At 42.8% G+C, this 21,816-nt stretch overlaps 1 protein-coding gene across 5 annotated transcripts in view; it reads left to right on the top strand.

Moving 5' to 3' along the window:
* Positions 1-13,452, top strand: part of FBXO47 (F-box protein 47) — a 52,728-nt gene extending 39,276 nt beyond the window's left edge. For all 5 annotated transcript variants that reach the window (XM_069952365.1, XM_069952363.1, XM_069952366.1 and 2 more), the window contains 5 exons: positions 3,665-3,841; positions 6,226-6,369; positions 7,415-7,557; positions 10,229-10,385; positions 12,336-13,452. In XM_069952365.1, coding sequence (XP_069808466.1) covers positions 3,665-3,841; positions 6,226-6,369; positions 7,415-7,557; positions 10,229-10,385; positions 12,336-12,445 — 731 coding nt within the window. In that variant the 3' untranslated portion in view covers positions 12,446-13,452. The remainder of the gene's footprint in view (positions 1-3,664; positions 3,842-6,225; positions 6,370-7,414; positions 7,558-10,228; positions 10,386-12,335) is intronic.
* The last annotated feature ends 8,364 nt before the right edge of the window (positions 13,453-21,816 follow it).

Below are 21,816 nucleotides of genomic sequence, written 5' to 3'. Positions count from 1 at the left end.
TTTAAATAAGAGTAACTGACATAACTGGTATAACTATATGATACTAGTTGATTTGAAACCAAAGGAGTACCCCTTTAACATGAACCATTTAGATGTTAATGTTTTGGTGAACGGAACTGACGAATGTGAACTAACCCTAATATGTCCACAGTACTTCTCTTATGTTATTACTAGAGATGAGCGGACTTAGGGCCCTATTACACGAATCAATAATCAGGCCTATTCGGCAGATTATCGCTCCTTGTAATAGAGACAATGATCGGCTGATTGTGTCTCTTGGTTCTGACCAAAAATCATCAGCCGCCAACCGTGTATCACTATGTATAATTGCAATGTGCGGCTGACAGCTGATAAATGTGTAAAGATAATAATAAAGTATATACATACCCGTCCACACTCCCCGTTGTCTTCCTGGCTTTTGCCTGCTCCCCGCAGCCGCCAGCAGAACTTCAGAGCTGGTCTCTGAACTGACAGGCTGCCTAGCCAATCACTGGTCAAGACAGGTCCACCATGGCCAGTGATTGGCCTAACGTCCTGTCACTTCAGAGACCGGCTCTGAAGTTACATCGGTGGCTGTGGACAGCGGGCAGGAGCCAGGAAGTCACCGGGGAGCCTGAAGAGGTAATGAATGAACTTTATTATTTTACACTTTTAAAGTAAGGGCTGCACCGACATCACTAACTATATATATATAGCCCTTGCTGCGCGATTAGTGAGCCGCGTAATAGGCTCAGTAAACGAATGCCGACCTAGCAGTTGTCAGTCAAACGACCGCTATGACGAACGATCTTAAATTCTTCATCCTATTACACAGGACGATGATCGTTACTTACGGTTGTTCTCGCACTCGTCCTGATAGACCAGGGAACGACGCGTTATTACACTAATGATGTTTAAACAATTTGTAAACAATCACAGATGAAAATAGGTCCAGATTCTATTAAACGATTCTCGTTGGTCGTTTAATCGTTGGCTGCTATTACACAAAACGATTATCGTTTAAATCCGAACGATCTAAAGATTTTTTGAACGGTGATCGTCCCGTATAATACAGCCCCTATTGTATGTTTGCTCATGTCTAGTTATCACCCCCCATGAACCTACATTTGCTCCTCTTGCCGTTCACACTTCATTTCAGGTCTATAAATATTTTAAATAAGTGACGGTACGGTGCAGCTTTCTGCCACAATGTATACATGTTCCCATTTTAGGAAAAATAAATGTACTGGCCTCCTGTATAGTTTATTACATTGTCTGCCTCTGAAATATGTTACTATTACTTCTAAAAGCAGTTGTGTTGTAAAGAATATGAGCTGTAGCTTGATCTTTAACATACCATCCTATCCACAAGAATAATGACCTTCCCATGCCAGGAGTGTTTTATGATTTGTGTTTGAATTCTCAAAACCTAACAATGCTTGAGGGTCAGGAAGGGAGTGCACTTACCATCATCAATCCTACAAGGTACCCTATACTCTGACAGTAACTTTTAAGGGAGTTCTTAACATGAAAGTAGTTGGAGTAAAATCTGCCCAAAACTTTCTTTATTATTTTATGGAGAAAAAAAAAAAATCACTTTGTATGTTGTTTTTCACCCCAGGTAGGCATCCTCCCACTGTATATATAAAAAAAAAAAAAAAAGCTATACTCACCTGGCTTGAGCTCTGCAGTTCTCCTTCTCTCACATGTGTGGCATCACTCCTGCACTGGAGCATTTAGGGAAGGAAGGAGCGGCCTCTTGTGGCCTCCAGCTGAGTGATTGGCAGGGCGGGGAGCCATTGGTCCCCTCACTCTGTCATCACAGCACCGCATTTAAAGGCGTTTTGCCCAACAAAAATTATGAAAATTACTAATAGACACTTATTATGGTAAATGCACCTATAGTGAATTTTGTCTGCACTTACTCCAGCATGGCGTGTTCAGGTCTCTCTAAAGTTGGTGATGTCACGTCACATAAACTGCCGACACCTGCTGCAGCTGTGGGACAGTGCAAAATGTGGGAAAATGGGAAAATCCAGTTTCTAAGTGTCTATTAGCAATTTTCATAACTTTTGTTGAGCAATAACATATCTTAAATTTTTTTTTCCTGGACTTTCCCTTTAAGCAAGCATCTATAAGGCTTCCAGCCTGGCAGTCAGGTGATTGACAGCTTGTTGTAAGAGCAGCTGATTCTTCATAGACCCTGATGGGTTTTGCAGTGAGTGTCAGGGGGCTGTATTCCCCCCCTGTAACTGGAGCTAATATGCGTGGGTTTAGGAAGTGCACAGAATGCAGTCACTGCTCTACCTTCAACCCATTCAAGTCAATGACACTGTCAGGAACACATATGGCTGTACTTGGTCATCATCCCTTATTGACAGGTTTCTGATATATAGCGATCATACTAAGTGTTATGGAAGCTTTTAGCCCTGGCCTGACATCACAGCTGATGATCCAAATTGAAAGCACCATAATAATCATTCATTCTATTCATAAAGAATAATAATCTTTGATGTGTCTCACATTTCTCTGTACAAATGAAAGATCAGGTGAGTTCCAGGTACTAAAGCGTTCTGCCTCATTGGGGCCCCTGTTATTGTGTAACACATATGGATTTATGATGGATCCACTGCATGGGAACCCACCCGTAACACTATTCCACCTCTAGATTACTCTACATTAAATTCATTCTAATCTGTCTGTTAAAACAAACCATGTAATTCATGTGCTTGCCATAAATAGCCATGCGCTGGAAAATGTATAACTAGACTTAGACTGCCAGAACCTGACTAACAATAGGGTCTCACCTTCCCTGCTCTGCTAAAGCAAAGTTCAGGTAACAAAAATAGTAACTTTTTATGATATAGCAAAATTAAGTTCATGGTAATGTAACATCTTTAAAGGGGAGCTATCAGCAGGTTAGAAGCATCCGGAACGTTGTGGATGAAGGAAAGGTTCTTACCTTCATCCTTGTCGATTTTGTGAACTTTGTAGTTTAATCCATATGCTAATGGCGCAGTTCGGTGCACTAGGGGCGGGACTTCTGCCCTCAGTGCACCAATCAGCCCCGGCTGTCCAGCCCCTTCTAATAAATATTCATCCTGTTTTCTGCATTTATGAGCGCCGGAGTGATGTCACTGCAGAGTGCCACCCCAATATTCATTAGAAGGGGCCGGCTGAGGGCGGTAGTCCAGCCCCCAGTGCACCAAACCACCTTATTAGCATATGGATTTAAGTTCACAAAAGCAGTGATAAGGATGAAGGTAAGGAACTTACCTTCGTCCTTAGCACCCCTTGGGCTATTTTATTTTTTTTACATATGACATTATGCTTTGTTATATTTTACTATTCTTTGCTTTTATATTGCATTTGGTCATAAGAATGTTACATTTGTGTGAGCATTAAAGGGGGTATCCAGGCTTAGAAAACCATGGCCACTTTCTTCCAAAAACAGCACCACTCCTGTCCTCAGTTTGGGTGTGGGGTTCTGCAGCTCAGTTCCATTGAAGTGAATGGAGATGAATTGTAATACCACACACAACCTGAGGACAGGGGTGGCACTTTTTGCATGCGCATGTTTTTTCTAATCCAGTATAACCTCTTTAGAAGTGTGACAGCAGAATACATAAAATATTTTTTACATCCTTTATCCCACACCTTTCCTCACCCAGATTTATCATTTCAGGTTCCTCCTATAGGGTGGAGCTTTGTGTACGTCTTTTTTGCCGACACGTGCTGCTAGATCATTGGACCCACCGCAACGATTCTGCTTTTTGGCTTACAAGACTACTAAAGCCCTGGCCAATAGTAAACCAGGCACGCCTACTTTACATTTTTTATGGGCCGGTCTCTACAATAGATGGTAAGGAGCATCTAATACATGTATCATTTACTTTTATTAACATACTTGAGCATAAGTGATAGCAGGTAGATATTACTTGACGCTTACATTTGCACAATTGTTACCAATTACAGATTACATCACAACCATAATAGTTGCTGGTACGTCTGGTCATTGTCGGACTGGGGTATCTGGGGTCCGCTAGAGGAAATGATCCTGGGGGCCCACCAATGAAGAACCAGTGAGAAACAACATGTCAGTCAGTGTTTGTGCAGGTTGTAACGCTGGGGATCCTCCGGTCGTCTGGTGGGCCACCTTTAATATGATAGGCTTATATTACCTAACCAGACTATTTTTCCTCGTTGCTTCCTAGTTGAGGCGGAGTAGGAAAAGTGTGGAGAAATAACAATTTCCCCCATTGCCTTCCAAGCCCCTAAATCAGGATGGAGAATATCTTTAGTCTCCTTAGCACATTGCTACAACCTGTGATTTGTCCATTCACACATAATTTGTCACCCATATTCCTTGGACAGTGTTAGAAGAGTGTCTGTTTGGAATGTCATTGACCCCAAGACTGCCCAGATATTTTACACAAATCATTTGCCCTGATAAAGTAAGAAATTAACATACTACTATTGGACCTTAATCACGCAATGTATATTTTTATTAAACGACAGCTGTGGTTTAATCACAGCTGCCAATCGAATTAACTACTATGGAATCCTGGCCAGGGTATATACACTCTAGCCAGGATTCCATCGGGCTGCACAGAAAACTGCCATGTATATCTTGTGTGCCCACTATTCATTGAATAGTGGCCGCACAAAATATACTGTGGAGACAATGTAAAGTATGGCTCTGGCCGTACTTTACATGGTCTGCTATGGCCAATTGGAGTGCGGACACACCCGAATGTGCCAGCATTCCAATTAAAAATAAGTGATGTTAACCTTGTTAGTCAGGTTAAACATCTCAGACAGCAGCTGTTCTGTGACACAGCCATGTCACAGAACGGCCGCTGTCTTGCTATGTGTGAACCCGGCCTAAGGCTGTATTTCAGGATCTTGCTCCTAATACAGTTCTCTTAATATATTTAAAGAGTACATGTCACTAAAAATAGATGCCAAAAGTTATTAATCACGGAGGACTGTGATCAGGAGATATATCCAGCGAGAGAGCATGGCGGTTGTGTGATCTGCTTCCTGGCGACCATTTAGCCTTATTATAGTGCATGAGGCGAAACTGTCAGAATTAGCGAGCAGCCGGGGATTGAATCATGCTGCTGCTGTGCTCTCTTCCTGGCTATATCTTCTGATCGAAGCAGCCTGCTGTGATCAATAACTTTTGACATGCTTGATGACATGTCCAAAGATATTTTTAATGACGTGACTCTTTAAAGGGGCTGTCCGGACAAGGGAATCTTTTACTATATGCCTCAGGAGGTTCATCCTACAGCATGGAGCTTTGTGTACGTCTCTTATTCTGAGATGTGCTGCTAGATCATTGGACCCACGCAATGATTCTGCTCTTTGGCTTACAAGACTACTAAAGTCGTGGCCAATAGTAAACCATCCCTACTGTGCGGCCGCTTACATGTTCCGAGGTTGCAGGCCCCCTCAGCCAATCAGCAACTGACACAGGACGCTGCTGGGATCCAAAGAGGTAAGTGTAGTCACCAGTAAAAAAGTCTCTTGCCCAGATAACCCCTTTAAAAGGGTTATCCAGCGCTACAAAAACATGGCCACTTTCACCCTACTCTTGTCTCCAGTTTGGGTGGGGTTTTGAAACTTAGTTTCATTGAAGTACATAGAGCTTAATTGCAAACCGCACCTAAACTGGAGACAACAGTAGGGGGAAAAGTGGCCATGTTTTTGTAGTGCTGGATAACCCCTTTAAGTGGCTTTTAAAGTAGTTTCACATAAAGGTTTCATTGCATTTGCTTTAGTTTCAAAAATATTGTCTTGTGCTAAAAAGAAAATGCTTAGGGATTTATTCATCTACATCTTATTAAATACATCCCTGTAGATTTTTGTGTGTCAAAAAGATAATTGGTCACTCTTGAAGATGCACTCACCTGTAGCAAGATGTTGACTCTCATAGAAGCTGTAGAAACTTCCATTCAGTATTACCAATGCTCTTAGCGCCATCTAGAGGTGGTTACAAAGTATGTCAGTATGTCCTGACGGCAACATTTTCCAAAGTTCAATTGAATGGTTGCACATCACTGAGCTGCTGCTTTAGGCACCTATGTATGCCAGCCCTTGACTGGCGCTGTTGTCAGAAGATAATCAATGTTATGGACATCAACTTTCATTGAATATATTGTTATGGCTGATCTATATATTTTATAATATGAGAAATCAGGTCACTGCATAGAGTTAATAGGTGTCATAAAATGTATCTAGGACATGTAGCATGGCAGAGGGTCACAGAAGATATCGCAGATGAGAACAATCTTAAGGAACTAGCTGACGCCATCAAACTGCTCTACGCCACGTCTAAAGAGTGGACCGTCGATAGTGTTATTAGTCTAGTGGATGAACTGACAGGTAAAGTAATTCTGACACTACTGGGTGCACATGTGATGTCTTTAGACGTTTGTTATCATTAGTGGTGGTAATAAAGGGGTGTCCTATTTTGGGAGAATAACTTCCTTGCCCCCTCTGGCCTGTTTGCAGCCACCGGAGGTAGTCGGGAAGCTGAAAACAGACAAAGTACGAAAGGTACACAATTCCCATAACTCCCATTGTTTTTAATGGGATATGCACTAATGTTGTAGCCCTGCAAGTCATGCTGCGTTTACACGGAACGATTATCGTTCGAATTTTCGCATAAATGAGCGCATTTGAGCGATAATCGGCTCGTGTAAACACAGGAAATGATCAAACGACGAGCGAGAAATCGTTCATTTTGATCTTTCAACTTGTTCGTCGTTCACTGATAATTCGCAGATCGCTTCGTGTAAACTGTCTTTTTACCCTATGTAAAAGATAGGCTTAAGCGATCTTAAAAATGATCGCAATAGCAATTTTTCTTACAAATTTTCAAACGATTTTTCTAAAGATTTATTTGTCTAAACGCTGATCGTTAGAAAAACTAAATAGTTGCTTCAAAATCGTTAAACTATTGGGCGAATAATCGCTCAGTGTAAACGTAGCATTACACTGATTTTAATAGTATGTTCCCTCAGTCGTCTTATTAAAGATCTAGTTTTTCCCAGAAATTTTGCAGGACGTGGTGTATTCTTTCCAGTCTGAAGAGCAGGAGAGGTTTTCTATGAAGATTTGCTACTGCTCTGGACAGTACAGTGGTGGCAGCAGAGAGCACTGTGTCAGACTGGAAAGAATACGCCACTTCCTGCAGGACATACAGCAGCTGATAAGTACTGGAAAAGGAGATTTTTTAATTGAAGTAAATTACAAATCTCTGGCATTTCCTGACACCAGTTGATTTGAAAGATTTTTTTTTTTTTTTTTTTTGCTGAACTACCCCTTTAATATCTCTGGAATATGGTGTCATACATAGCGCTGTGAGATGTGTATCTAAGGGCTCAATTTCAGTGTTATAAAAAAAAAAAAATTTTTCTCCCTTCAGAGGTCCCGAGTGACTGGTTAATGGAAAACAATGCCCGGCTTCTCATCCTATGTGGAAACACTATCTGTTTCACCTACATGGCCAGCAGAGCGGTGAATGGACGGACAGCAGATGTAGCTAGAAGAATGGTCTTTCTTGCGTTGGTACTTAAAAAAAAATTCTCTGAAATGTCATAAAATAAAGATAGATAGGAAGATAGATAGCCACAAAAAGGGGTGTACACCATGTTAAGAAAAAGACAGAAAAAGAAAGACGAACGCAATGAAAATGTCATGCACTCACCCAAGATGTAAAGAAAAAGCTATTTAGATTTTATTATACAAAAATACAAGAGAACACCTGAGAACAAAAAACTCAAAGCAGCAACAAATCAAGAGGGGAAAGCAAATGATTAGATATGAGTAAGTCGGGGTTCACGCAAACCCGACTGCTCGGTATTTGAATCCCGGTGGCATAGGCTGTATCCAGGGCTGTAGCACTAAACCTGAAGACGCCCCAAATTCACGCACCTATTGGCGATACCAGACCTGACCAATACCACCATATCCCCCCCCCCCCCCCCCCCCCACCCCCAGGAAAAGACATTAGATTTACTGGCAAGTCTGAACGGGAGGAGGGAAACTAAAAAAATGTAAACAAAAAAATTAGTTTTTTCTGTCCCCCTGCTCCCTGGTGCTGCCCCCCTGCAAGGTGCTGCCCTAGGCACCGGACCACGGGTGCCTAGTGGTAAATACGGCCCTGGCTGTATCCATGTTTTCCAGGCAGCACTAGGGCTGCCTGCATCCATCTTCTTCGGCTATTGGGATTTGTGCAACTGTAAGTTTCCTCATCAGTCCACATGCTGTATATGATGATATAGAATATATATACAGGTACTCCAGTGGATGATGAATGCACATCACCAAGTGATGATGTTCTACAATTAGTACTCATCCTATCTAGTAATCACGGAGATCCCCCATAATATACATATCTACACAAATTGGATCAACACCCGTATAAAAATCAAACATCTTTATTTTAGACAATAAACTTACAATAAAATAACCAAAAGGCGATTCCAAACATGAAAAAAGTTCCAGACCAAGTGATTAGGGAAACAAGAAAATTTTTTTCTTTAAAGTAAGGCTATGTGCTGTAAACAATATTCAGAGAAAAAGTGCAAATAGTGCAAACTGATTGCTATTACAGCTGTATGTGTACCGGACCACAGTATACTAAGGCATATCCTGCTCTACACCAACATAGTGTTCAGTCAACTGCGTCTCATCAATACGGTCTATAAACAGCACTATCTATGAGCTTCTTAGTGCATAAGGTCCACACTATGCTCATATGTAAATATAATCACACATATTGCACAAGCCATATAAATAATCATTGCATCTTACCCATAAAGTCACCGGTCTGGTCAGTTCCCCAACGCACGTTTCGCGATCGTAAAGCGACCTTTTTGCTTCCTCAGGGGGCGTTGATGATGATATAGAAGTCCATGTCCATTAAATTCATAGACAAAGGGCCAGTGTGCCAAAAACTATTCTAAACCACTATACCACTATAACATAATTGGAGTTGTGCATTTCATAAGGAATTTGTGGTCATACCCATTACTACTGCTGCAGTGGTCACATATTGGCTGCTAATAAACCATAGATTGCCTCGCCCACTGGAGCTTCTGCGCTGGATCACTAAGCACATATAAATCAAGTTACATTCTTCTACTCTGCTGATACTACTGTGTTTTTCTGAAAATAAGACAGGGTCTTATATTATTTTTTCTCTGAACAAAGGGCTAGGGCTTATTTTCAGGGTACATCTTATTTTCGGAGAAACACTGTATGCCATTACACTGTAGCCAAACTCTATATGGTAGTTAGTCACCATATTGTATGTCCCACTGTTGTTAGGCTCCTATACTTCCCTTGTATTTAGGCCTCCATACTGTATACATCCCCCCTCTGCAGGTAGCCCCCATACTGTATACTTTTCTCCCCCTCTGTAGTTGGCCCACAATCCCTCCATACCCCTTATTACCCCTCCTGCAGCTTGTGCTGAGCAGGTTGGGGGAGCATAACAAGTCTGGCCCTGATTGGCTGATGCTCAGCATCCAGTGTCAGGGTTCTGATCAGCTGACTGTAAGGGATTATGTGGATTAGGGCTCATATTTCCAGCCTAAGGCTATGTTCCCACTATGTAAGAGACCGGCTGTTCCGTGACCCAGCTGGGTCACAGAACGGCCGGTCTCTGCAAAGATCATTCCGGCCGGATGATCTTTCAGGCCGCAGTGTTCTGATGCGGGCGCATCAGCGCGTGCCCACATCAGAACTTCCCATAGCGCACAATGAAGCAAGCGGCCAGAGCGGCTCGCTTCATTGTGTGAACTGACAGGTCTTTCTGCGGCCGCAATTCACTAAATTCACAAAAAACTGTAGTGCACTAGTTCAAATAAAGTTGGATAAATGCTGGAAAATAGGCTTTGCATTTACGTCCTACTTCCTCCACTACACCGGTCATGTGACAAGAATTAGAAAAAAGAATAATGTATCCCAGTTTTCCAGGCGGTCCTCAGGCTGTATCCACCCGGAGCGGGCAGACAGCGGGAATACGAACCCGAACCTCAGCCGGTTCGCTCATCCCTTATAATCACATGTTCAGTGTTTTTCAGTGTTAAACATGTGAATAGCCTAATAGAAAGCTACGGGCTGTAAAATTGTCCGCGCACATGGACAATTTCACGGAACGTGTGAACACAACCTTACTGTTCCTCGTAGATTCAGCCTTTTCTGAGCACAAGTCTTTTTATATTTATGTCAGGTTTGTGAAAAGGATCATTACTGCATGGCCTGGGCTGTGAATATTATGCAGAGAATTTGTAACGTCTTTAACACACAAGTGAGGAAAACCTTCCTGGAAAACGTGGAGAACTCCTTTTCGGGCATTATGATGGATTTACTGCAATCAACTGTGGCAGGTTTGTATCACAAATCACATTGTCTGCAATGTGTCCACGACATGTGGCCATACCTGTTAGGAGAATCCAACAGCTATGACGCCAAAACCTTTCCCCCCTCCAAACCTTAGGGCCCTTTGGTCCTAAGCTGACTTTGGCATCTAAGGTACTATGAGACTGGGATCAGCGATTACTCCCAGCCACTAGAGAAGAGGCCGGGCACTCTTAAGACATCTAAGCTCCCACAATATCCAGCACAAGACACTTATGCCAGGCTATTCCTGCCCGGTCATAAAAATGTATAAAGACTGTTAGGGACCTTGTAAAAACACATATGTTAAAAAAAAAAATTAATTAAAATAAATCTTCCATCATAAAACACATCCATAAATGCTAATCATTAAAGGGGTACTCCGACTAAACTTTTTTCTTTTAGATCAACTGGTGTCAGAAAGTTATACAGCTTTGTAATCTACTTCTATTTAAAAATCTTCAGCCTTCCAGTACTTATCATCTGCTGTATGTCCTGCAGGAAGTGGTGTGTTCTTTCCACTCTGACACTGCTGCCACCTCTGTCCATCAAAGGAACTGTTCAGAGCAGCAGCAAATCTTCATAGAAAACAGGAACTGTCCAGGGCAACAGATGTTAGGGACAGAAGTGGCAGTAGACAGTGTGGTAATCCATGGTGGCCAGATGGTATTAGCAAGTGCTGGTTTTGGTATCGCTGCGGCACTTGTCACTGGGTCTGAGTAGTGTAAGCTCTTCCTGGGACTCAGACATATGCCCGTTTAATTAATAGTCCCAGATTTTGTTGTGTGTTAGTAAAGAACTGTTAGTAGTGTCCTGGATCACTTAGCCACTTAGCCGCTTTAATTGAATAACTTCTTAAAGTGACAGTACAGTCTTTGCATACATATAAATACAGTAGTAGTTTTGCACTTGAGGGTGATTGCCACTGAAAGGTGAATACCGGTGAAGACTTAAGTTAGGTGACTTGCAAAATAATAGTCTTTTAGATAAAGTTGACTTGTAGCTTATATTGAGAACTTGGGGGCTACCAAGGGGAGCGGTCAGTGCAGTACAGAACTCTGTCAGGGGAAACTTTCCTTAGATACTTATACTCATGGCTTTTCAATAACGCCTCTTGCTGGAAGAAATCATAGAGTGCCATAGAGATCCTGAGAAGAAACGTGATCAGTCCCTCTAGACGTGGACAGGTGTATTCCCCTGCACTGGTAGTTGTCACTGCTTTAGGCTTAGCAGGCCATAACTCGTGAGCAGTAGCCTATAAAGAAATGAAGCTTGAAGCTGCAGGCCACAAGGGCCAGGCCCTGCGGTTACTCTCTCTAGCTCAGCAGTACTGGTCTTGCGCAGGTACAGGGAGCTGGGCTTAGTCTCCTGTTGGTGGAGATCTGAGGTAGTACAATGTCCTGGTGGGAACCTTCTAGACGTCATCAGTAATAGGCTAAGACATAGTGAACAGGTTGGCAATCACCCCTTGTGCTAACAATATAACAAAATATTAAATATTTGCATTAACCCCTATACACTAAAATTTGCTGAAATAAATACGATACTACTCAGTGGCGGCATCTTGTGGCCAAAAGTAAATATAGCAATGTGGAAAAGTTTACATAGGAAATCTAGGTGTAATACTTTCAGGAAGTACAGGGAACAGACAATACCTTTAGTGCTGACTGGAAGAAAATAAGACACAGTAGTGGCACATTGGCTCTGAAACACTATAAGAGCATTGTGACTGGAAAGAATACACCACTTCCTGTTGGACATGCAGCAGCTGATAAGTACTGGAAGATTTGAGATTTTCAAATAGAGGTAGATTACTAATTTGTATAATTTTCTGATAGCAGTTGATTTAAAAGAAAACATTTTTTGCTGAAGTGACCCTTTAACATTGAACCATAATGTACAACCCTAATTATTATTATTATTTTTTTATTTTTTTGCAGGGGTGCGCAATGATGAGGTCAGCTTTCATAATATGTTTCATCTGATCAGTGCTCAGGCAAATTTCCACAAGGAGATCCTTTACTTGACAATCAATGTCCCTTCTGCGTGAGAGAAAACTTTAGAGATACGTTGGCGTTAAATCGTTCTCAAAATTAACGGTTTCTAGTGTTTTAGAGATGTGCTCTGTGATAGTGACATATTGCTACTTAGTGCTAACTGGGTAGCCGGGGCACACACAGTGTTTGCTCATCATTTTAGCCAAAATACAAAAAAAAAAATTCCATTGTAGTTTGTTCTATATTTCAGCCCAGCCAATGACAGAATATGCCGTTACATCAATGTGGGGCATGGGCTCATTTATATAATTATAACTGGAGGCCTACAATGGTATTTTATTTCTGCTAATTTTTACATAGTTATAATAAAGTGAATATGTCACTCCCTAATCGCCTTCTGAGCTGGTGAATAGTGTCAAGGAGACGGAGCCTATAGTTTCCTGGGGCGTATCACCACTACACCTCTCTGTACTATATGCACAGTATTTGTTGGTGATTGTGCAAAGTGTCAGCATATAGCACAGTGAGGAAGAGCAGTGCTGGGGCCCAGGGAACGATAGGCCCCACCTCCTTGACACTATTCATAGTCTGATTAAATGTATTGTTTTATGAAAATGAGAACATAGACACAGGCAACACAGGTATGATCTGATTACTTTTATTGCTATCCATCCAGCAGTGTTGCCAGCTCAGTAGATGGTCAGGAGGTGACAGATTCCCATTGAAGGAGTATTCCACTCAAACATAATTTTTCATATGTTGCTGCCCATGGTGAGACTAACAATTCCTTCCATACTTGTCATTATCTGTTCAGTCTCTTTCCCCCAGTTCTCCGCTGCTGCTTTCTTTTGAAGCTTTTCTCTCTGTCTCCCCCTCCTCCCCCCTCCCTTCTGAGACGGCTGATGTAAACAAGTCCCTGTCTGCAACTTTGCAACTCTAGCAACTGTAATGCTTGTAGGATTAATCACAGTGAGTTCATTAGCAACTTTACTTCATATTAACCCTCCCTGCATTACAAAAAAGCTACAAAGTTGCAGATACAGCCTGCCAGTTACTTGTTTACATCAGCTGTCTCAGAAGGGAGGGGGGAGGAGGGAGAGACAGAGAGAAAAGCTCACACAGATTTTTGTGTTTTCATCAGAAAACAGCAGCTCAGAACTGGGAGAAGGAGGCTGAATAGATAATAATAAACATAGAAGGAATTTTTAGTCTCACCATGGGCAACAAATAAAAAGTTATGTTTGAGTGGAATACCCCTTTAAGATATTGTGCCTAATTGTTAACTTTATTTTCACAAACATTTTAAATGATTATATAGAGTTAAAGAAAGTTTTATGATGATGCATGTTATCATAACAACAGTCATTTATAGCTACATGAATGTATGTGTATTTATATCGTACTGTTACATAATCACTTTCAGAAATAAAGACTATAAAAGGTAATGTAATTGTATGCACTTACTGATCAAATAGGTAAAATAGGTAGTAATAAGGGTTTCTATTATAAAATATAGTAATAATAAGACTTTTGTTTAATACTGTCCTTAGAGATTTTCTGATTATTTTTTAATTCATGTTTTCTGGGATGCAAGTTGATTGGGAAAATACGTTTTTTTCCCGATTACAACATTTACTGTTCAGGATCGATATCATTATATGTTAAAGGAGAAGTCCAGCGAAAAATTTTATTAAAGTATGGCATTAACCCCCAAAAGTTATACAAATCATCAAGATACACTTATTACGGGAAATGCTTATAAAGTACTTTTTTCCCTGCACTTACTACTGCATCAAGGCTTCACTTCCTGGATAAAATGGTGATGTCACTTCCTGGATAACATGGTGATGTCACTTCCTGGATAACATGGTGATGTCACGACTCGACTCCCAGAGCTGTGCGGGCTCAGTGTCCCTCCTGTGCCCCTCAGTGTCTCTCTGCCATCATCCTCTCCAGGAGCCACAGCCCGCACAGCTCTGGGAGCCGGGTCGTGACATCACTATGTTATCCAGGAAGTGACATCACCATGTTATCCAGGAAGTGAAGCCTTGATACAGTGGTAAGTGCAGGGGAAAAATCACTTTATAAGCATTTCCCATAATAAGTGTATATTGGTGATTTGTATAACCTTTCGGGGACAATACAATACGTTAATAAAAAATTTCGCTGGACTTCTCCTTTAACCTCTTAAGGACATAGGACGTACCGGTACGTCCTATGTCCTCACTTGCACTTCAAAGCGGGGCCGCGCGGCGGCCCCGCTTTGAAGTGCCGCGATCCCGGGTGCCGCGTGTAGCCCGGGACCGCCGCTATTAGCGGGCACGGTCTGATCGCCGTGCCCGCTAATTAGCTAATCGGAGGCAGCTGTCAAAGTTGACAGCTGCCTCCGATTACCGGAGGCAACGTTTCCCTGGTGTCTAGTGGGGGAGATCGCTCCTCCGGGACCTTGTCCCGGAGGAGCGATCTCCGTTACTGATGCCGGCCGGGGACGCGTCCAAGATGGCGCCGTCCTCGGCTCGGCACTCGTTTACTTCCGGCTGCAGCAGCCGAAAGCAAACGAGTGCCGATCTCATGGATCTCTGCAGCATATCTATGCTGCAGAGATCTCAATGAGAGATCACAGTGTATATACTAGAAGTCCCCCAGGGGGGCTTCTAGTATATGTGTAAAAAAAAAAAAAAAAGTGTTGTTAATAGTAAAAAGCCCCCTCCCCTAATAAAAGTCTGAATCACCCCCCTTTTCCCAGGTTTTAAATAAAAGTAAACAAATAAATAAATAAATAAACATGTTTGCTATCGCCGCGTGCGTAATCGCCCGAACTATTAATTAATCACATTCCTGATCTCGTACGGTAAACGGCGTCAGCGCAAAAAAATCCCATAGTGCAAAATTGCGCATTTTTGGTCGCATCAAATCCAGAAAAAATGTAATAAAAAGCGATCAAAAAGACGTATATGGGCAATCAAGGTACCGATAGAAAGATCACATCATGGCGCAAAAAATGACACCTCGCACAGCCCCATAAACCAAAGGATAAAAGCGCTATAAGCCTGGGAATGGAGCGATTTTAAGGAACGTATATTGGTTAACAACGGTTTGAATTTTTTACAGGCCATCAGATACAATATAAGTTATACATGTTATATATCGTTTTAATCGTAACGACTTGAGGAACATGCATAACAAGTCAGTTTTACCCCAGGGTGAATGGCGTAAAAACACATTTCCCCCAAATAAAAGAAATGCGTTTTTTTTTTTCAATTTCACCACACTTCGAATTTTTTTCTGGTTTCGCAGTGTACTTTATGCAAAAATTCAGCCTGTAATTGCAAAGTACAATTAGTGACGCAAAAAATAAGGGGTCATGTGGGTTTCTAGGTGGAAAAATGCAAGTGCTATGACCTTTTAAACACAAGGAGGAAAAACCGAAAACGTAAAAACGAAAATGGGCCATGTCCTTAAAGGGTTAATACATCAGCCATTTATACTTGTGGTAAGACCAGTTATGGTTATTTTATTATTTGTTTGAGAAATTAGAAAAATTAACATTTTTAAAAAAAATTTGAATTTTGATCTATTTTTTTATGTTTTTAAGAACTTTTTAATTTTTTAAAATTTTTGTCCTCCTGTTACACACAGAATCAATTGATTGTTTTTACAGTACACCGCTATACTAATGTATACTTTAATGTTATTAAACTCAGCTTCTCAAAGGCACCAGCACAGTCCGGACCCCCTAGATGCCCCAGTCCCCTATTACTGCAGCATCTAAGAATTAAATGACCGATGTTAGCTCTCTGCTTCCCAAGTATATGTTCACTGTACATGTATGGTGAAAGTCACAAAGGGGTTAATGAAAATCATACATTGATAGACACAGCATAGAATCAACTCTAAATTTCATTCTATGTCTTTGTTTATTTTTTCACATTAGCATCATGCCTTCTGTGACTACCTGGCATTCACAGCTTTAAAGATTTTAAAGCTTGCCCTTTGACTCATGGGGGAAAAAAACATTCTATTATTACCTTAGCCAGGACAGCTGTGATAACCCATTGTGTAATTGATCCTGACTGATCCCACTGATTTCTAATGGTTACCAGTTTGCCATTTTTTTTATCCCTATAAAGTAAATGAACTTGAATTATTCTAAAAAAAAGGCTCCACTGAGAATTTTCCGTGTGTTGTGTTTAATATATATATATATATATATATATATATATATATATATATATTGGATATGAAGAGCAGAAAAAATGATTTTTCGCGTTTTTTTGTTTATTGTGTCATTGATCCATGAAATGTAGTAAAATTGCACATTTTAGATGTGGCTTTATCTCTCGGATGTCTCCTGTTTCACACTCCTCTGGGTCTCTGTAAGCGAGGACTGTCTGAGTGATCTTCCTTTTTCATAGTCCACAACTCCCATTATTTTGCTGCCATCTAGACACGTCTCTGGCACACAATGGATTATGGTGCTTCATGTATGTCTTGGTGATGTTGGCACATCCATTTACCTAAAATATAATAGACAATATAATGAAAAGCTCCATAGCAGTCATATTTTATACACATAGTCTGTGCTAGTCATCTTAGAAAGGCAAACCTCACCCACACATGGCTTTGTCAGAGCCCAAACACTCTGCATTTGATTACCGGTGGCTGAAGAGGCTGAATGTAGCCCTAAGGCTGCCTGGAAAACATGGATACAGCCATAGGCCATAGGCTGCTCATCTCTATTTCTTGCTTCAGTATATAAACAAACTATTACAATTTGAGTTTATATTTCTTCCTGAATTCAGTTAGTCTACTAGAGTAATACAAACTATAAGGCCAAAGGTGTCAATGCACCTTATACTGAGATAAGAGGCGGCAGACAAGGAGGGAGAGTACAGGTTTAGTCACTAGAGAGAGCTCGAGCCTTAGGAAGGTTTGGCTTCTATCCAGTGTACACCCTTCAATTAATCCCCTGCTGCTAAACAAATGACTGTTTCTGGTTTAGTACATAACCACAGGCTTCCATTGCCCATGTTTACTAGATAGTGTTTAATTAGCTTATAAATATTTACATATATTATGATAATGTATGGTTAGAATGAAGCAGTGGGAGGTTGTATTTATGTTGAGCTCTTTGTACAATACATTTCCTATGAGGTTCAAGGACTTTTAATATGTTATTAGGTGCTATTTCCCTCAATTAAGTAGTTCAGGCAGGCTTTAATTTCTCAAAAAAACAAACAAAAGGTGACGTCACGACCCGGGTGTATTTACCTGAAGTGTCCAGCAGGGGGCGCAGTATATGTAGACATTACATGGTAAAAATAACTGGGGCCTTTCCTGTGCTTTAGGCAGGGCCGATTCTGGGGTCTGTGCCGCCTGAGGCAAACCTCAGGCCGCCGCCCCCCTCACTGGCACTCGAACCACCCCCGCCCCCAACCCCCCTCCCCCTCCATCCCCGCGGCAAGCCCACCACCAACATACAGTACCGCCCCCACCTCCCTGGAACAGCCAGGGGCCGCGGCCGCCGGACCTCTTCAAGGCGGATCTTCCCCTTTAAAAGTAGGGGGCTCCGCTACCACTACCTGTTCTAACCAGTCCATTGAGCTTCCGGGACAGGTCACCTGATGCACGCCGGCCCCGTAAGCTCACAGCTCCAGCCCCTCGCGCCGCACCTCTCTAGTCTCCTGCTCAGTGGCATACATGTAACAGCTGACCGCACAGGACCGCGGGAGAGGTGAGGCGCACGGGGCTGGAGCTGTGAGCTTACGGGGCCGGCGTGCATCAGGTGACCTGTCCCGGAAGCTCAATGGACTGGTTAGAACAGCTAGTGGTAGCGGTGCCCCCTGCTTTTAAAGGGGCAGATCCGCCTTGAAGAGCTCCGGCGGCCGCGTCCCCTGGGTGTTCCAGGGGGTTGGGGGCGGTAGTGAATGTTCTGGAGGGGCCCGGCAGGCGGCCCTACAACTGATAATCTGGACGGCCCAGTGGGCATTTGCCCGGTCCGCCAGATTATCAGCCGGGCATGCCGTCCCCTGCAGTACCGCAAAATCTGCCGCCTGAGGCGGAATACTCATTCCGCCTCATGGCAGAAGCGGGCCTGGCTTTAGGTACAAAATTCAGCTACTGTTGGCTGCAAACCGAGCATTGCTACATGAAATAGCATTACATGACTGACGGCTGTCTAAAAATCACTTACCTGGTCATGTGTCGAGGCCCTCAGTGCCTCTAGGGGGGCCAGTCCTGCCAGGGCCATTTTCATTACTCACTCAGCAGTAAGTGGAGAACTGGCACCAGGACACATCCAGTCTCTCTGCACTAAATTACATGTTATACTATGTGATAGTGGAGAACTGGCTGGAGCTGGGAACATCCTCTCCCCCTGCCCAGCCAGCTAGGTGTCCCCTCCATAGTGATCTGCACTCCCTGCATCTTTCTGAACTCCCTGCATCAGACTCCAGAGCAGCAGAGCAGCTCAGCTCCTGGGCCAGGAGATTAGTGAGTGTATGGGGAGGGGGGGCTAGTGTTTTGTGGAGTTTTTAGAGAACATGTGATTCTCCAGTTGCTGCAAAACTACCACCCCCATCACATCCTGCTAGCAAATCATGATGGGAGTTGGATTTTGGCAACAGCCTAAGTGTCACTTGTTGGGAGAGTGATTTGTAGGACAGTTTATTTAGTGCAGCTTTTTCTAACATGTGACTTTCCAATTGCTGAAAAACTACAACTCCAATCATGCACTGCTACCAGGACATGATGGGGGTTGTAGTTCAATAACAGCTGAAGCCTCACTTGTTAACAGTGATATTCGGGACAGTGTATTAGTCCAGTGTTCTCTAACATACGATTTTTCTAGTTGCTGTAAAACTACAACTCCCACCATGCACTGCTAGCAGATCATAATGGGAGTTATAGTTTGGCAACAGCTGTAAAGCCACTGCTTGGGAAACAAAGATTTAGGAGGAAAGTTTATTTAGTCCAGTGTCCTCCAACAATTGACTGGCAGGACATGATGGGAGTTGTATTTTGGCAACAGCTGAAGAGCCACGGGTTGGGAAACAATAACTTAGGGGGTTAGTGGCACAATTTATCTGGGGAGGGGGGGGGGGGGTAGTGACACAGCAGTTTTTCTTAGGGGATGGTGGCACACTTTATTATGGGGGCATTGGCACAGTTCAAAAGGGCAAAGTGATTTGATCCACAAAGGGGCCCGCTGAGGCTTTGTCATTCAATGGTCCACAAAAACCTGGAGCCAGCCCTGGACCTTATACATACCTGTCCCATGTGTCCATCTGCCCGCAGCCGCCGGGAGTTCTGAGTTGGTCTCTCTAGAGACTGGCTCAGAAGTTCCAGCGGCGGCTGCAGGCAGAAGCGAGAAAAACACCGGGGAGTGTGGACAGGTATGTATAAGGGCTATATATATATATATATATATATATATATATATATATATATATATATACATACACTCACCGGCCACTTTATTAGGTACACCTGTCCAACTGCACGTTACCACTTAATTTCTAATCAGCCAATCACATGGCGGCATTTAGGCATGTAGACATGGTCAAGACAATCTCCTGCAGTTCAAACCGAGCATCAGTATGGGGAAGAAAGGTGATTTGAGGGCCTTTGAACGTGACATGGTTGTTGGTGCCAGAAGGGCTGGTCTGAGTATTTCAGAAACTGCTGATCTACTGGGATTTTCATGCACAACCATCTCTAGGGTTTACAGAGAATGGTCCGAAAAAGAAAAAACATCCAGTGAGCGGCAGTTCTGTGGGCGGAAATGCCTTGTTGATGCCAGAGGTCAGAGGAGAATGGGCAGACTGGTTTGAGCTGATAAAAAGGCAACAGTGACTCAAATAGCCAACCGTTACAACCAAGGTAGGCAGAAGAGCATCTCTGAACGCACAGTACGTCGAACTTTGAGGCAGATGGGCTACAGCAGCAGAAGACCACACCGGGTGCCACTCCTTTCAGCTAAGAACAGGAAACTGAGGCTACAATTTGCACAAGCCCATCGAAATTGGACAGTAGAAGATTGGAAAAACGTTGCCTGGTCTGATGAGTCTCGATTTCTGCTGCGACATTCGGATGGTAGGGTCAGAATTTGGAGTCAACAACATGAAAGCATGGATCCATCCTGCCTTGTATCAACGGTTCAGGCTGGTGGTGGTGGTGTCATGGTGTGGGGAATATTTTCTTGGCACTCTTTGGGCCCCTTGGTACCAATTGAGCATCGTTGCAACGCCACAGCCTAACTGAGTATTGTTGCTGACCATGTCCATCCCTTTATGACCACAATGTACCCAACATCTGATGGCTACTTTCAGCAGGATAATGCGCCATGTCATAAAGCTAGAATCAGCTCAGACTGGTTTCTTGAACATGACAATGAGTTCACTGTACTCCAATGGCCTCCACAGTCACCAGATCTCAATCCAATAGAGCATCTTTGGGATGTGGTAGAACGGGAGATTCGCATCATGGATGTGCAGCCGACAAATCAGCGGCAACTGTGTGATGCCATCATGTCAATATGGACCAAAATCTCTGAGGAAGCTTCCAGCACCTTGTTGTATCTATGCCACGAAGAATTGAGGCAGTTCTGAAGGGAAAAGGGGGTCCAACCCGTTACTAGCATGGTGTACCTAATAAAGTGGCCGGTGAGTGTATGTATATATATATATATATATATATATATATATATATATATATACAGCCCTTTCTGCACGATTATCGAACCGTGTAACAGGCTGAGTTAGCGAGCACCAATCTAGCACCCTTATTGTGTTAAACCCGGGGGTCATACTTATGTTCATATGACCCCTAATCTTGTCAATCTGAAGTAACAAAAAATAGGAGACTGGTGGAAGGGATTATGACTCTAGGATCAGGCTGCAGAGGGTTTGTTTACAGTCTAAACCAGTGCTTCTCAAACTGTGAGGCGGGCCTCACCAGTGAGGCGCCCCCTAGTTGTTGGTGAGGCCCAGCTGGGGAGCCAGCTTTCACAAAACTAACTATGAACTGCACAGTCCTTTTGCGGTTTGCAAAAATCTCCATTTTAGTAACATTAATAATTTATTTTGTACTTGCTATATTAGTATATAGAGCTTAGGAGAAGGTGAAAGGTAGCCCTAGCGTTCTTTTCAGCTTTTAAATGGACTTTCACCACAAATGGTTAGGCCCAGGCACCCTCTTGGTCAGTCTGGTGAGGCCCAGGCACCCTCTTGGTCAGTCTGGTGAGGCCCAGGCACCCTCTTGGTCAGTCTGGTGAGGCCCAGGCACCCTCTTGGTCAGTCTGGTGAGGCCCAGGCATTGCCTTGGTCTCTTGGGTGAGGCTCCAGTAAAAAAAGTTTGAGAAGCACTGCTCTAAACTGTTAAATTATCACATTAGGGGTTGAATTTTTATTAGAGGGAGATAGAT

Source organism: Dendropsophus ebraccatus, chromosome 14 (assembly GCF_027789765.1).
Source record: "Dendropsophus ebraccatus isolate aDenEbr1 chromosome 14, aDenEbr1.pat, whole genome shotgun sequence".
NCBI classification, from domain to species: Eukaryota; Metazoa; Chordata; class Amphibia; order Anura; family Hylidae; genus Dendropsophus; species Dendropsophus ebraccatus.
Note: the sequence above shows the minus strand (reverse complement) of the source record. Positions and strands in the feature narration are given on the sequence as shown.